At 32.5% G+C, this 14439-nt stretch overlaps 1 protein-coding gene across 3 annotated transcripts in view; it reads left to right on the forward strand.

The window, feature by feature from the left end:
- LOC147408019 (transcription factor jumonji (jmjC) domain-containing protein) overlaps nucleotides 1-9902 on the forward strand; it is a 34140-nt gene extending 24238 nt beyond the window's left edge. For all 3 annotated transcript variants that reach the window (XM_086436847.1, XM_086436850.1, XM_086436849.1), the window contains 10 exons: nucleotides 557-706; nucleotides 793-926; nucleotides 1599-1719; nucleotides 1796-1869; nucleotides 2483-2630; nucleotides 2743-2892; nucleotides 3603-3698; nucleotides 3793-3888; nucleotides 3989-4200; nucleotides 9541-9902. In XM_086436847.1, coding sequence (XP_086292973.1) covers nucleotides 557-706; nucleotides 793-926; nucleotides 1599-1719; nucleotides 1796-1869; nucleotides 2483-2630; nucleotides 2743-2892; nucleotides 3603-3698; nucleotides 3793-3888; nucleotides 3989-4200; nucleotides 9541-9787 — 1428 coding nt within the window. In that variant the 3' untranslated portion in view covers nucleotides 9788-9902. The remainder of the gene's footprint in view (nucleotides 1-556; nucleotides 707-792; nucleotides 927-1598; nucleotides 1720-1795; nucleotides 1870-2482; nucleotides 2631-2742; nucleotides 2893-3602; nucleotides 3699-3792; nucleotides 3889-3988; nucleotides 4201-9540) is intronic.
- Nucleotides 9903-14439: the final 4537 nt, after the last annotated feature.

Raw genomic sequence — 14439 nt, forward strand, 5'->3', positions numbered from 1 at the left:
AACATTAATTGATAATTTTGCCTTCTCATATTCTCAGTTTTAGATACTTGTATCAGTATGTGTGGAATGCCATTCATCTTGCTTGTAATTATATTTTTCCTTTTTTGATGATATAGTGAGTTATGATTCTTATTATTTTGCTTGCTCGTCATTTATCGATGAGTTTTTCCTGAATCTTGGCTATAGTTCTTCATAATTTTCTATGTTGGTGAATTTTACAGAACTTTTCCATAGCAAATTAAACTTCTTTGGATTACTTCCAAATCTTAACTGAGTGAAGCTTAGGGAAAAATTTCAAAGTTTACTACCTTGGTTCCTGAAGCTTCTCCTTTGCTCCCAGGGAGGCTAATTGTGCTGCTTATAAGCCTATTTTTAGTTTTTCTGTGTACATACAAAAACTGTCTTTGTTGAACTCGAGTCTCACAAGGTGTGCTTATATACTCAAAATGAGACAGTTTTTTTTTTTTTGCCAACAAAGTTGTGTATGACTTCTTGTCATAAATTAAAAAATAAGGTACGGCTTATGTGGTAATCATGTTTTGGTTGCATATTTCAGGACCTCGGGAACTCAGATGCCTTCAATTGTCCAGAGCTACGTATGGTTGCATCTGAAATTGGCAAAGTTGAGAAGTGGATACTATGCTGCAAGGATGTTGTCGAGCCTTTAGCTGATGGGGAGAAACCATTGTTTAGTGCTCTAGTAATGGTGAGTGTTCAACTACATATTCCTTGTACTTCAATAAACAGTCGACTCATTTACAAGTTCCAGTAAAAATTACCATTATTGGACAGATCAAGCATACACTAGATAGATCGCTACAAATACATCAAGGTTCAAAGGGTGGCAAAGGGAGAGGTTTATGTGTCTACTGTTCCATTGACTCTGAAGACCAGGAAGTGCTAGCTTGTTTGAAATGCAAGGACCGGTAAGGTCCCTTGTTTTAATTTTAAATTCCAGCTATCAGTCCACTGACTGTAGATCATTTTAGTTTTAAATTCACTATTTTAGTAATAAGTAGTAAACTATCTTTCTAACCTGCAAGCGTTTTTATTTTGAATTGGAGAGCTTTTGTGGATTTGACAGTTACCAGTCATTTCATAATCCAATGGTGTATTTATCATCACCAGGTTGCTTTCGTAAAAGCAACTTCCACACCTTAATCAAAAGGTCGGAAGTTCAAGTGATGGTACCGAATCTTCAGCATAATCCAATGTTATATTTTATGTACTTCATTAATTCTTGGATTGTGATACATTTGCTTTATATGCGTGTCCCTATATTTGGAGTAGGCAAATAAATCCATTCAGAATTGAGACTGCATTATCACTTGAGCTTTTCCTGGAATATTTTCATCACAATGTTCAAGACGTGCCTTTTGAGACTCCACAGTATTCATTGATGGAGATCTTTCATAAATACCGATGGGCAATCCGAAATATGAGCAACCCATATATAGATCTTTGATATTTTATTAGATGTCTCTTTATTGAGTAGGTGTATTCCCCAACAATTTTTTCAACCATTATTGCTGCATTTAATTTACTTTTCTAACTTTCAAGCTTTCCACATGACATAAGTTTGCTTTATCTGGACACAGGTACCATCTCCCATGCCTAGGGTCAACCCATACTAATACAAACACTGCAAAAGAATCTATTTGTCCTTTTTGCCTTTTTATGGAGAGAGGATCTATTTCAAGAAATGGACGCTGGAATATGGTATATGTTTGTTTTTAAAGTAAGTTATATTTAAAGAAACTTGAATGTTCTATCCGACTTCTGCTACTTATTATAGGTATCCAGGGGAAAGCGCCCTGAATTGAAGATGCTCGTTGAACTTCTATCTGCTGCCAAGGATTTTCACATTCGGTAACAACCCATGCATTAGTGCATTCCTCTTTGATAGAAAAGCTATATGATGTTATTGTTCCTCTTTTCTCCTTTTGTTATCAAATGTAACATCCATATTTAAAAGTCTGCTGAGATACTTCGAGATCATGTTCTTTTCTATTTTTGGCCTTGTTCGGAATCATATATTAATCACTTTCATGGTGGTAGCAACTTCCTCAACCAAGTATAATGGTCATCTTCTGAGGATGATATAATTAGTGATATCTGTATTTGTACCTCCTCTAGGGACATTTGTCTGATTATGGCCAAGGTTTAAAATCTCGTCTTGAGGCAATGTTAGGGGAAAAAACTGAGGCGTAAGCTTCAAGGCGCATTGAGGCGTAAGCCTCAATTAATTTTTAAAAACAACTCCTAAAACATATATAAAAATTATAATAAATTCAGAAAAAATATAAAAACAGGTAAACTACCTTCAAGCATCAAATACAAATTAAACATTAAATTCATCTTGAGGCAATGTTTGGTTTATTTATGTAAAATAGTGAAATTTTATTTCAGTTGTATCATATATTCTCAGTTCTGCTCTTGATTACAGGAAGTGAATTTATTTAATGGGTGTTGCTTCTTGTAGAAGGATTGAAGAAATAGATATTGTTCATAAAGTCGTGGAACAAGGTCTTGCTTGCAAAGCATTTTTAACAGATATAGTAGACTCCGCCCTTGCTTTTCTTGATAAAGACCTCAGCTCCATGTCTGGCAAGCTTTTGATTGCTTTGAAGGTGCTTGTTACCTCTTCATTTATCATTTACTGGTGTTTTATTTTGTTCAGGGATCTTTTTTATGCAGGCTAATCTTGGGTACTTGGACTGACAATAGTTTGGTTGCACACAGGCAGTAGCAGTGGCTGGTGTTTACGACCATGAGAGTAGCTGCAACCTTGAGTTGGCATTATCTAGATACTCATGGAAAATCAAAGTGAAGAAAATGTTGGATGGTCCACAGAAGCTCCTGATCCAACAGATTCAACGCTTGCTAAAAGAGGTGTACACTGTCTGCAATTTTTGTCTGTGGGAAATCCAATATTTTGAATAATAAATGCATCACATCTGGTGCATTCATGATCAAACACTTTTTGTTGTAAAAAAAATCCATTCAATTGGGTCATGATATGAGTTTGAGATACAGAAATAATTAAGCCATTTTAGAATGAAACAGGAAATGTTCTGTCTTTGCCAAGATAAACAAAGGGGGAAAAACATAAATGAAAAGGGGCCATTAATTTCCAATTGGATTTAGTTATATATTAGCACCATACTTCCTTGTGTACTGGTGCATCTTTTATCGGCTAATCTGTTAGCAGTTAGCTAATGTATGGCCCACTTCCTAGAATTCCTTGTAAAGAAGAGTTCAAAGGGGTCTTTTTAGACGACTTTCTTTTTGGATGGGATTCGATGTGTAGGTCTTTTGTAGTGTGGGAGTCCCTTTTTGTCTCTTTTTGTATTAGACAGGCTATCGCAGCCTCCTATCTCGATTTTCTTTAATCAAATTCTCTTTACCATTAAAAAAAATCAATAGGTCTCCAATCCTAATGCAACATTTTCTTACCTCAAGTAAAGGAACTTACTGTTATCTTCTTGTCCACCTTAATTTTCTTTTTTGGCATGGAGTATGTTTGTACACAGGTCCATATACATTGAAAATCGCTGTTTTAAGTTATGAATGCTGAATCACAGCTGGTGAACATGTGGCAGGGATCAGCAATAAAGATACCATCTGAAGATTATTTCCTGAAGAAACTTACAGAAGTGAAGTGTATTGGCTTGCAATGGGCAGATACTGCCAAGAATGTATGAGACATTTCTTGTGGTATTTTCTGTTTAATTGTTTCAGGATTTCACTACCACAATTTTTTTCATAATCATATAATCTTCCTTCATGCAGGTTGCTTCTGATTCTGGGGCACTTGGCCTGGATGAGGTATTTAAACTTATTACCGAGGGTGAAAATTTACCTGTCCATGTTGAAAAAGAACTTAAGGTGACTATTTTTTTTTATATAGTAACTTTAGGTAAGTATTTCATATTTATATGGCGGTACCAGTGTTCTAAATGGACTTTCCTTTGCTTGTCGAGTGCAGTTATTAAGAGCTCGGAGTGTACTTTATTGCTTTTGTCGAAAGCCCTACGATCAGAGAGCGATGATTGCTTGTGATAGGTGTGATGAGTGGTATCATTTTGATTGCATTAATCTGCGTGGACGAACGCCAAAGACGTACATTTGTCCTGCTTGTAAGCCACCGACAGAAGAAGAGCTATTACCTCTCTCACCAGCTATGAACCATGATGAGAGGTAAGTGTAGACAAAAATATTGATATTTCAATTGCTATTTTGATTTACATTAGTTGGATATGTTTATGATACATGTGCTTTGAGAGGTCATATGAAAACCAATTTAAAATTGAAGTGAACTTGGGTACCAATGTTAGAATTCAATGACCAGTTTCTTAGCTGTGTAATAGTTTTGAATAATGTGCCAAATAGAAATGTATTTTAGCTTAGGAAACATCATAGCTCTCTGGCTCATTATGATATAGTGACCCATATTTTGAACGATATGTTTGGAGCAGCAGCTTATTTGCTGTCACACCCCAAATTCGACTATACGTCGACTTGGCAACATAATTGGAGGATAGTCGATCCCACCCCAAACCCGAAACTTGAGCATAAACCTCAAAACTATGCGAGGGAGAGATCTGCTAACACCTAAAGCTTATTAGTCTAGATACCACTCCTCGGGACTCTTATGATTCCCAAGGTATGGGTCGAGAGTTGAGGTAACTCAAAGACCTTTCTACCCAAAGAAATTTCAATTTACTCAGTAATAGAAAGAATTAATTATTCTACAAGCTAATGATTTGTAACACCAGAATTTTATCAAAAGCATAGGTGATACTATAATATATAGATGTTCAGTGACATAACATATCATAGCGATAACAAAAGAGTAGTATATATGGTATAATAAAAGACATCCCAACATCTAACAAAAGACCTACTGTCGGGGAAAGCAGATTGTAGCAGTGGCAAACCGATGGCTCCTCGAGGCACGATCTTTGAATTAGGGTTTAGCTTGTAGTACGGCTCCTCAACGTACTCATCCACCAAGAAGGTGTCCTTTATAGGGAAACCTGAAGGTGGAAAAAAAATGGTATGAGCGACAAAGTCGCCCAACACATACTAACTAACCCTAAGCTAGTCATCCAAGGGTGGGAAAACAATCTAGTTTTAAGTTTTGTGTCCTTAAAATACGGTGTATGAAATGAATTTTATTTATGAAAATCATGATGCATAAATCGAGAATTATATCTAACTATGTTTAAATGCATCTACTATATATCATCTACTAATAGAAGAAAATGAGTAAATCTCATGATAGTCGCATATTTAAAGCATTGCAATGATAATCAATTAATTTTAGTTCAATTATAGTTATATAATGACATAATAAATATGTATACAACATCACATTACAATACATGAGGTGAGGGTATCTCTAGTGGGTTCAAGCTTGCGACTGATCTTCCGATCAAAATCGACCTGTCCAGTCGTGCATAGTTCTACTATGTACCGGCGTAGAATGGAATTGAGGTCCCATTAATATATCGATGAGGGATCTTAACATCGTTGGCCTTTTAAGGTCGGGTGTCTTCACCTGTCTTGATTTTCTGGTCTGGCATGGTAACCGTTGGCTACTATAGAGAGCGTGGGGTCGTTTGTAATATGCCATCTTTTTCGACTCGAGTTGTCGTTTGATAATAAGGTCAAAGACCAAACTAAAACCTAATGGCAGTCAACCATTCGACGACTACAGTTTAGGATGGATCCATGTCTAAACCAGGTGTGAACCTCGCGTCTAATGCCTATTAGACGTATGTGCAATCTCAAATCCCTTTAGATATTGACCTCAACCTCTTTACAACCAAAATCAAGGTTTATTGAAAAAAGATATAACTAGTACTTCCTAGACGTCGTTGGTAGCGGTTGTTTCCAATACGTCCCATACCACCGGGGAGCAAGTCAAATCCATCGATATCTTCGGTAATTCCTCGTTTCCGGAAGAGCCAAGGGATTACCCAAAAGGTAGTTTCACGGTTATTTTTTGGCTTACCAATTGTACTAAAATAATATAAGTATGTTTTATTTGCAATAAATCCCGAAGAAGGTGAGATGTTAAATCATCGGTATAATAATTGTTTTAATTCCAGTTTGTTAAAAAGAAAATCAAAACACGAAAACAAAACATTACAACTCATACCATGGATACCCATAAATTACCCGTCAATTCTAATGTTGTGTTTCATCGTGATGTACTCAGTGAATAATCCATCCATAATCATAAACAATGTATTATCCATTTCCAAAATTGATCGTCCTCTATCACACCTAAACTACACCATCATGTATCCATGTGACGAGTACACATCACAACAGTCATCTATACATACATTGTCATCTATACATACATTGTAAATGCACATATTTATATCGTAGATAACTTTGAAAATAGAAGAGGTTTCTTTATTTCCAAAACAGAAACATTTGATAAGAAAATAATATATTTTTAACTTACTAAACATGATATCTCATAGTAAATATAAGAGATTTTTAAGTTATAAATTATAAATTTCTTATGGTAAATAGGAAACATTACTACGATTTATAAAACAAAACCTTTCATGGGTGAGATGAGATGGTTCTAGATTATAAATCAATGTTACAAAACATAAATTTTCTTAATAAAAATGAGGTATTTGTATGATGTAAAACAGAAATATTTGAGAGCTTTCTAGGTAATAAAACATAAGCATTTCATGGTTAAATGATGTATATTTATATAGCAAAGCAGAAATGTTGAGAATTTTGTGGATAATATTTCATGATAACAATGATATACTTCCATATTATAAAATAGAAATATTACATGAATAACATAAGAGTTCTCTATGTTATAAAACAGAAATATTTCATAATAATTATGAGAAGTAGGTTGTAAGAATTCTAGTGATGTTCTTTCTTCGAATAGTTATGTTCCTAGTTTTTAACAAGATGGTAAAAACAGTCCATAATTTAGAAGTATATAAACATTTGAGGATGAAACTTTCTTCTCTAATGAATCATATCAAATAACCAAGTCATGTATAATTAAGCCAAGAAAATCATTTTACAGATGGCAAGTGAAATATTAAACACGTTATCTTTCCCTCCTATGTCAAATAAGTTGAATGAAGTAGATTTTGAAAACTATTAGTTTTAAAATCAGCAATAAAAGTATTTTAGAAAACATGTCGGGTGACCTACCTAGGGTGAGAAGGTACATAAGAAGGTTGCTGATTTTTCTCTTAAAGAGTCCTTTAGAACTTCTTAATGGTTTTGAAATGAGAGCTTTAGAAGAGGCATATAAGAGGCATATGCACTAGACTTGAGTTATGAAGATTTGTAGAGGTAATTGAGGGGGATGAGAGGTCTTTAGAAATGCTTAGGAAATTGAGAATGTATGAAAGAGTAGAGAAATAGAGATTTACCTAATTTTTATATAATGGAAAGAACTAGGAATAGAGGTGGCAATATGGAGCCTTATGGACTAAGTAAAGGGGGTTAGGTTGAAAAATAGTGTTTGCATAGGATCATATAGATTGGGCTGAGATTTAATCATGGGTGGAGATAAACTAACTAGGGTCAAGTTAGTTAACTAAGATTAGTTAGAATTTCACCCTAGTGAAGTGGTGGTTAGGGTTGGTTAAAGTTTAAAGCAACCATAGTCAAGTTAAGTTCTAACTAGGGGTAATGCATAAGGGTTAATTAGACACTTGTTTCTTAGTTAAAGACATTGTGTCTTTGAGTGGAAATCTGATGTGGCAGCTATGGTGAGGTAGATAGAAATGAGAGGGTTCAATTTTTAAGGGACAAGTGTGATTAGATGCATGGTAGGTGGGTTGGACACATGGCAACCAAGTTTTACATGCAAGACCATATGTAATAATTTGCAACAATGATGTTACTAATGTAAGCCATCAGTTTGAGGTGACTGGGGACAATTTTTATTATATGCTACATTTAATAACATACAAAGTTACCTTCGATGGATGAGATTTCAGATCATTCTTCCAAGCTCGTTTTGAGTCTGATTTTGACGATCTAATAGTCGATTCTCATCTATTCGACGCGCAATGGTGTAGTTTGATCTTATCAATGATGCTCTGATCAAGGATCGTCTTACAAGTAATTATGTGAATCTCAAGGCAATGCCTCGAGATTCGATTTACGCAACTTACTAGTCTATTTTGCTTGATTTATCTGTATATTTCTATTTGTCATACTCGATCAGATCTCTTTTTTTTTTTGCATGTATCTCGAGGTAATTCCTTGAGTTTCATTTCAACTTTGATCTAGGTAATCTTATAATTCATCCTAAGTAGTTTTATTTTATTTCTTTATTTTTGAGGAGTAATCATTGGTGATGTTTGTTCACTTGGTTAATTCCCTGGTTAACCTTTAATCCTTATCTAATCCTAGCATGTATCTCGAGGAATTATTGAAAGACATAATTATGATTGTATAATCATTCTATTTTAGATTAATAGCTGTATAACCAATAAAGTAACATGAAACAATTAAATTACCAGTTCTCTCTTTGTTCGTCTTGTTTGACGGGTCTTGACATGTGTTTCAAGAAAATTCTTGATAACTAAAATCAAGAATCTTAAAGTGACCCGGCCTCTCTAGATGAGTGTTTGAGGTTATCACACTAAGAGTGTCTAAACTACTTGTCTGAAAACCCTAACAGTATAATCCAACTAGGACAGAGGTTGGTTTTGCATTAATCATTAAATCACTAAGATGTCAGTATCTTAATACAGTGTTCTGTGTGGGAATCATTATTTTCTTATTCTTGCCAAATTTCTCTATACTGCAGTTAGACAAATAGGTCTATTTGTATTGAACTTTTTTTTTTCTCCCACCTGTGGAAGTAGTAGTCACTCATTTACACGTGATGGTCTCACGTCTAGTATAACCCTGAATAATGTTTCCTCTTTATCGGCTTATTGCTGTTGTTGATCAAGATCATAATTCTAGTGTAGTTGTGGCTATACATCATTGAGATAACTGTGGGCAACGAAACCAGATGTATAAAGTTAACATGTAATGGTCCCACAGATGCCATATCCGTGATTATGGTTTTTACTATGTATTTTGCTGGAGCGGAACTGTCTAAGTTTTTTATGGGGTTGAGAACTCGCTTCATAAGGTCATCACCAATATTTTAGCTCTATCATTATAAAATAAATAAAAATAAAAAAATAAAAGTGTGAGTTCAGAGGTTTCTTCTTCGAGGACTTCATATATAGGTCGGGAACTTCTGTCAGTATGAAGTTGGCCCTCTATTATCATTTTCATGTTTGTTTTTTCTAATGTGTTTTTGTTCTTTTACGTCAATCTCCTTGAACTCCTCTTTGTATATTGACCCTTTGTTTGAAATGAACTTATTAATTAAAAAAATTGGAAGAAAAAAAAAAGAAAAAAAGAACAAAAAAAAAGAAAGAAAGATAATCTTTCATTTTGGATTCCATGTTCTCCATCATGTAGGTCTTGTATTTTTTGTGTAATATATAATTTATTTTTATTTGACAGATCAAGTGGCACCAATGAAGTAGGACCTCAGACACCCTCACCTCGGTTCACCAAATCAAGGAGACCCACAAAATCAAGGTCCAATCTGCAGCAGAAGATGTTAGTTGTTACTGACCTTACTAATATATTGAGGGGTTCTTATGGTATCGATCAGTTGTGGTGGAGAAACCGAAAGCCTTTGAGGAGAGCGTCTAGAAAACGAACTGAACTTGAAAGCCTCTCACCATTTTTCCATTTGCAACAGTAAATGGAAGGCTAAATAATCATCAATCATTTAATTTATTCATTTGATTCTTAATGTTTTCACGCCAAAACTTCTGCTAAGCTCAATCTGCAATAATGAGAAATATTTTTATCTTTTACTGTCTTTGTTTATATGATGCTTAGTTGCAGATTATCATTATTATTATAGAGAGGGAGGGAGGGAGGGAGAGAGGGGATGCTAAAATATAATGCTTCGTTAGGATTTGAGCATCCTCCACAAGTTTTATTTTTTGAAAATACCTTACCTTTGAAATGCATATATCATTGTCTTTCATTGCAAAGAATTGTTACGAGAAATTCGAGTACGATTTGGATTATATATATTTAGGAGTTCATTTAACGTTAAAAATGCAATATGAGATTGGTTGTGGTATAATTCAATTTCAATATTTGAAAAAACTTTCAAAAGTTTGTCTGTATGTATATTAAAATTTTCACAGTAATTATATTCAAATATTTAAAAAAACTCCCTTATTTTTCTAAGATTGGTTGTTTTTATATCTTTTTTTTCAAAATCACCATCAGTATCAGCTATCTTTGAACATGTCCTTAGTAAATTAAGAACATATGATATTTTCGTGCATGTATATCCAACCTTATTACAAATCAGTAACACTTGGATACCTATACATATATTTTATTTTAATATTTATTCTAAAATAAAATATATAGAAGAAGAAAAATTTTAATCCAAGAGCATATGTTTTTTCTTCTTATGATTAATCATACTAGCAACACAAATCTTCAAAATGCAAAGTGACTCATGTTAAAAAAATCATTGAGGAGAGGGAAGATATTTAAAAGGAGCGAAAAAAAATAAGTGTTGATTGATAATCGTGAGATTCAATAACAAATAATGAAGTTTTAATAGTTGTGTATCAATCAAAAATTTTGGGTATAATTTGTGAATTATTCAAAGAATTACTAACTATCATGAGTTCACATCTAAACACTATGAAAAAAATATATATATTTTTCACCGGCTGTCATTTTAAACAAAATGACATCTTGACCGGCCAGTTGGACCACACCCGTAAACCTCTATGGGTTGAGTCAATACTAAATACCCCAATTTAAAATTTAAAAAAAAAAAAAAAAAACAATTGGCCCAAGTAGGTATACCGGTTCAACTGGTTTAACCAGTGATCCAACTAGGTTTTTAAAAGGATCGGTCCAGTTTTTTTTTTTTTTTTTTTTTTTTTTTTTTTTTTGTGATTTTTAAATACCCCTTCATAATTTGGTGTATATTTTAGAGGCCTCTTGTGTTCTATAAATTAGTGAAAAATGATCAATCTTAGAAAGATTTTAATTAATGGTCCCAAATGGATTGTCACATTGAAAAAATTACACTACAACACCCAAGGTAAATTTTTTTAATTTTAATTTTTTGTAAAAATTATTAAAATCTTGTAATGTAGCTTGTAATCTATATCACATTGCATTACATCGTGTTTTAAAATCCAAAGTTACTTGATTTTGGGAAGAAACAAAAAAATACTTAATATTTCAATTTTGGGTCCGACAGATTTGACCCACCGGTCGGACCTCTTTGGACCGACCCAGTCAATCATACGGGTAAAGATCGGTTCAATTTTTAAGACATTGATCAAGCTCAAAAAATAATTTTCCTTCCTCAATCTGAGTTTTTCCATGAAATCTAAGTAAAAGATTTTTTTTTTCTTTATAAAAGTATCATCATAAGAAAAAGCCTGACTAGCCTAAGTGTCCTAAGGCTCACCTTATTAGGGTCGTAGATCGAGGACAAAATTCTACGAACTTTTAGAAAAAAACCTTATTTTTTTAAGTTGAATTTTGATTTTAAATTTTGAAGTTCTGTGGAAGTTCAAGTAGCCATTCATTTTCAAAACTGTGAATGAAGGTCGCAAAAGCTTTTATTTTTTATTTTTTATTTGAGTTCTTCCATGAAATCTAGAGAGTTGTGGTGTTTGATTGCCAATATGTAATCCATTTTAGCAAAATGGCCCTAGTAAGGAAAGCATTTTTCTATGAAATAATTATATTCGCAAAATATCATTAAGGTTTTTTCATATTTGAAATAAATATAATTGTTAAAGGACCAAAATACCTAAACCTTTCTTCAATAGATGATCAGAATTTTAATGATGGTATTGAAAAATCAAAGTTGTGAGAAATGTTAACTCGGTCTCCAACATTGCGACAAAGTCGTTGTTGGGGAATAATTCGACAAGAAAAAACTGTGAAAAAAGTCAGCAAAAGATCAATAGAGTTGGGAAAACATCTGATTAATTAAAAAATATAATAATTTGTACATATAAAAAATGTAAACATGTATGTACTCCATATATATTAAATGATAAAAATAATTCTTAAAATTATTAAAAAAATAAAAATAACCTGTGATTTATTTTTCCTTAAAATCATCAATTAAATTATGATTAACCGTGATTTTTTGAAAAACCAATTATTTTTTCAAAGACTTCATGACTTTTTTGAAAAATTGTGATTCAATAAAATCATGATTTTTTTTCAAAAAAATCGTAGATTTTTGTCACTGTGGTCTTCAATAAAACTTGAACTTTTTGAAATAGTTGTGATTAAATTTTTTGAAGAATTACATATTTTGTTGTAAAAGAAAGGTGTGTTTTTCTATATGTGTTCCTTAACTGGTTCTTATTTTTTATTGCAAGAATAAAAGATTTATTGTGATTATGCAAATGGTATTTTTAAAAGTACTATATTATCATGCAAATGGTATTTTTGTGATATTTTTATGATTTAGGGTATTTAATCTCTCTTTACATTGGGGGTGTCAATGGGTCGATTCCGGTTTGATTCCTAAGAAACTTAGAACCATAACCATTATATTTAGTTCGGTTTCGGTATTTGTCGGTTCTGGGTCCGATTCCAAAATAAATGAAATTGAAATCAGAATAACAAAAAATCATGGGTACCCATCGATTCTGGTTCTCAATAATAGAATGAGGATAAAAGTATTTCAAATCATTATAAACAAAAATTAACATATTATCAACAAAATTATAAACTTACTTATAATTTGTTATACTATAGATATAATTTATGATTTCTTTCATAAAGAAAAATTTATCTTAGTTAAAAGTAATATTTTTAGAAGAGTAACACATTTTAAGCTCCTCGATAATTTATATCCAAAAGTTAAAGATTTTTTTTTAATAATATGCATTGGTTTTGAATAATATATATATATACCTTAAATCATCTATAATATGGAAATAAATCGGTTCCAGGTACCCATTTGGTAGAACCTAACGGTTCTGGTGCCTATAGGTTTGGTTACATGGCTCTCTATCAGTTCCAATAAAAGGGGAACCAGAATCGGGGTTTTGGTTTTGATTAAATGAGTACCCATTGACACTCCTACTCTCCACTACCACTACCATTATTCTCTTACAATAGGATGAAACTTTCTTCTAACATGAAATGAAGACTATAATGGAGCAAAGTTGCATGCTTAAGATTAATCTAAGCTTGAGTATTTTCGAATAATAGAGGTATATCTATTCCAAGATTCAACAATTTCTTCATTAACTAATATAAACATGGATACATTACTTTTTTTTTTTTTTTTTGGACTAAATCTTATTGTTTTGGGGATTATCAACTTCAGAATCAGAGAATTTTATGAAAATCAATGTTTGTTGAGTTGGCAATTGTACGGTCATGACTCGATTCCTTTTATTTGTCACAGCTTTTGATTGATTTAGTATTTTTTTTCATATCTAATTTGATTTTAGTGTCTAATTGATTGTTGTTTTTCGTTTTTCTGGACTAAATCTTGTTGTTTGGGGTTAATCAACTTCAGATTCAAAGAATTTTATGTAAAATTAGTGTCTGTTGAGTTGGTAATTGTATGATCATGTCTCAATTCATTTTATTTGTTGTTGCTTTTGATTAATTGTCTATTTTTTGTATGTAGTTTGATTATAGGGTTTAATTGATTGTTGATTTGAATAAATATGTTTATATTTGGTGTTAATTTGAGGGTTCAAGCTATTAATATCTCTATAGTAAATGATCATGGAGCGATTCGTTTAAATGCGAGGAGTTTATAAATGGTAATACATTAGTTATTTGTTAGGATTTAGGAGATAATTCCCTTATCTATAATTATTTAGTGAATGTAAAATTGTAATTTTTTCTAACTTAAAAGTAATATTGTATTTCAAGTAATTTTTTTCTTCTTCACACAATAATCAAGCACACGATTTTGTGTGTGTTCGATACAACCAAGCACTCCACTCGCAAAAAGGCGTAAAAGTCCATAATTACAAGACTCGGCAAATGTCTTCTTGTATAAAGAATTTTATGGTGCAAACAAGCGAGAACTAATGTTTCAAATGATTACAACTCACTTGTCACAAGTGTATACATAAATATTCACTCTTCACACATGATGGAACATCATTCAGGGTATATTTGATAAACGAGAGTAGTGCGCGCTAGTCGCCAACTCATGTAGGTAGAGACTTTTGTGCGTTTGGAATATAAAACCCATGAGTTTCCAAATTTGTTATCTTTCGTAAAGAACATAAATGACTTGTGATTCTCTTAAAATAGGAAAGGTAAACCCTAAATACATCAAGTGTTTTTGTAGAGTCTGTTTTGAGTTTTTGC

The sequence above is a fragment of the Akebia trifoliata genome, chromosome 3, assembly GCF_017979445.1.
Source record: "Akebia trifoliata isolate Shusen 1 chromosome 3, ASM1797944v1, whole genome shotgun sequence".
Lineage (NCBI taxonomy): Eukaryota > Viridiplantae > Streptophyta > Magnoliopsida > Ranunculales > Lardizabalaceae > Akebia > Akebia trifoliata.